General features: G+C 35.6%; 1 protein-coding gene across 1 annotated transcript; it reads right to left on the bottom strand.

The window, feature by feature from the left end:
- Positions 1-1,901: 1,901 nt before the first annotated feature.
- Positions 1,902-2,370, bottom strand: LOC111389333 (ubiquitin-like protein 5). Its single transcript, XM_023014252.1, has one exon. It carries the CDS (start codon positions 2,291-2,293, stop codon positions 2,072-2,074), a length of 222 nt encoding a protein of 73 aa, XP_022870020.1. The 5' UTR covers positions 2,294-2,370; the 3' UTR covers positions 1,902-2,071.
- Between the last annotated feature and the right edge of the window lie 79 nt (positions 2,371-2,449).

Genomic DNA, 2,449 nt, shown 5'->3' with positions numbered 1-2,449 from the left:
ATTTAAAATTGCAATTTGGACTCTCAAAGTATGGATTGTATACAGCTGGATCCCTTAACTTTTAAACATTTGCTATTTGGTCCTAAATTCAAAAGAAACGGCTAGTAACGAAATATTCAAAGTGTTATGAAGTTTGGTTGGCCATACACAGAAAAAATGTGGAGTGTCAATTACATATGCTTAAGTCCGATTATGAATCTTGTTTGAGAATTCAAATTAACAAAAGTTTTTACATAAGTTTATCGTTCGCACAAACAAATAGTGTACGTCATGTTTATATATCCAAATGAATTGAAGTATGATGATATCTTATGCAATTAGCATAAAGAGTAAATTTTTTCCTAACACAAGCATACGACTCGTTGCAAATACGAATAATTTATATTCATATCATTGCCTTTACATTAAATGAACATATTCTTATTTAGCCTTCACATTAAATGAACATATTCTTATTTTGCCTTCACATTAAATGAACATATTCTTTGCACTAAATACATTTTGCAAGATTAACAAGTTATTTAGCCCCTGTTTGACAACCATTATTTTCAAACTCTTTTTTCTATATACTCATTTTTAATCACACATTCACAAAATAAAATATTTTTCACGTAAACCCAAAACTATTCCTTACTTTTTAATAACACATTCTCCTAAAAATCATTATTCAAAACATTATTATTTTTTCTTTTTAATTAATGACCACCAAACAGGAGCTTAGTATAACTGAAACGAGAGCTAGTGACAAGATCGGAAACAAGCCGAGCACGCTGACTTTGTACATGTTTGGGGTTGACTTATTCTAAACAATAAGCACCAATTGCATAGTTTATTTAATGTAGGTGTAACCACATTGAAAATAAGTTACACATTTGGTGCTTATTTTGTAAAAAAAAGCTACCCCAATCATGCATTAGGCAGATATTGTTTGCTTATGGATCCTACGCTTTAGTGCACCAATGTAGTTAAGTTAGCTTTGTAACTAGAACCAACATAAATATCTATGGAGTCTTCTATATTTACTCATGATCTCATGTCATTATCCCCACTCTCATAAAATCATCACTCTTTGCACACAAATGGTGGATCACTTATTATCCTAGCAAAACACATATGTGCAAAACATGAATTCATTTAATGCAAAGACAATGATACAACTATAAATTTGCACTGTCCAATGAGTTCTAAATAACATAATCATTTACTTCTAGTCCACACGCACACATTTAAAATTTAGTACATGACCTCATATCATTCCATTCACTTATGAAAGCCCTACAACATCAAACATTGGATTGTAATCAATTCTCACCCCCTTTTTGTGGAAGATCAAGCATACTTAGTTTATCTTGTTTCACGAAGGCTCCTACATGAATAATACTAACCAAAAAGAGAAGTGAGCGGGTGGATGCCAATAAGGTATTTAGGGGCTGGGTGAATGGGCTTTGGTAAACTGGACAAGACCAAGTTCAAGCTCACCTAGAGCCGATCACTTCCAATTGAAGGATGTGGTACACCTGATAAAAAGACGATCAAGAGACGGAATTTGTCCTACATCTACATAGGACTTATGGAGTAACCCAGCCCATAACATTATACAACATCTAGATACTATTAGAGTAATTTACAGAGGGATTGGGCAAAATAGGCACGAATTTCACAAGGATGAGGTTTTGCTACACTTCCTTAAGAACCTTAACCCATGACGAAAGCAATTCACAGAGCATATGGATGAGATGTTCGACTGCTGAATGTCCCTATAGTATTGATCACATGTTAGAGGGGAAGTTGGATAATCAATAGCAAAGAATATAGAAACATTGTGAGGTCTAAGGGAGTACTCTGTCGATTGTAGTAGAATCAAAAGCAACTACCAATAAATATGACGTTCCGCCAATACAAACTTGAAACGCATATAATCAATATAAGAAAGACCAACAAGTCCTTTTAAGAAACACATATCAAATCCCCTATAACACTGCTAGAATTCAGTCAATTCCATCCCAGCAAAAACATGTATGCATAAAGAAAGAGAGAAGAAGATTGAAAATTACTTGAAGGTGCGGATTAATTAGTTGTAGTAGAGCTCGAGACCCATGCCGTCATGGATCTCATAGTCCTTTAGAGTAATATGGTCCTTGTAAATGTTGTACCACTTCTGGATTCTTATCTTGTCGGAGCGCGTCCCGGTCTGCGCAGCCACCAGCTTCTTCAGGTCCCCGATCGTGTCGTCCTCATTGCACTTCACGCGGACCTTCTTCCCCAGCCTGTCGTTCAGCACAACCTCAATCATCTTCTCTTCCGCTATCGATTCCAAACCCTAATTTTCAACTCCTTTTTCCTGGATTCTAACTGTTAGGTTTTGTGGACGCTATTTATATTCTATTTCCACGACTTCGAGAATGCGGAGGAATCGTGAGTGGGCCTTGACGATTCTAGAATTGAATTT

Source organism: Olea europaea, unplaced genomic scaffold (assembly GCF_002742605.1).
Source record: "Olea europaea var. sylvestris unplaced genomic scaffold, O_europaea_v1 scaffold5791, whole genome shotgun sequence".
NCBI classification, from domain to species: domain Eukaryota; kingdom Viridiplantae; phylum Streptophyta; class Magnoliopsida; order Lamiales; family Oleaceae; genus Olea; species Olea europaea.
Note: the sequence above shows the minus strand (reverse complement) of the source record. Positions and strands in the feature narration are given on the sequence as shown.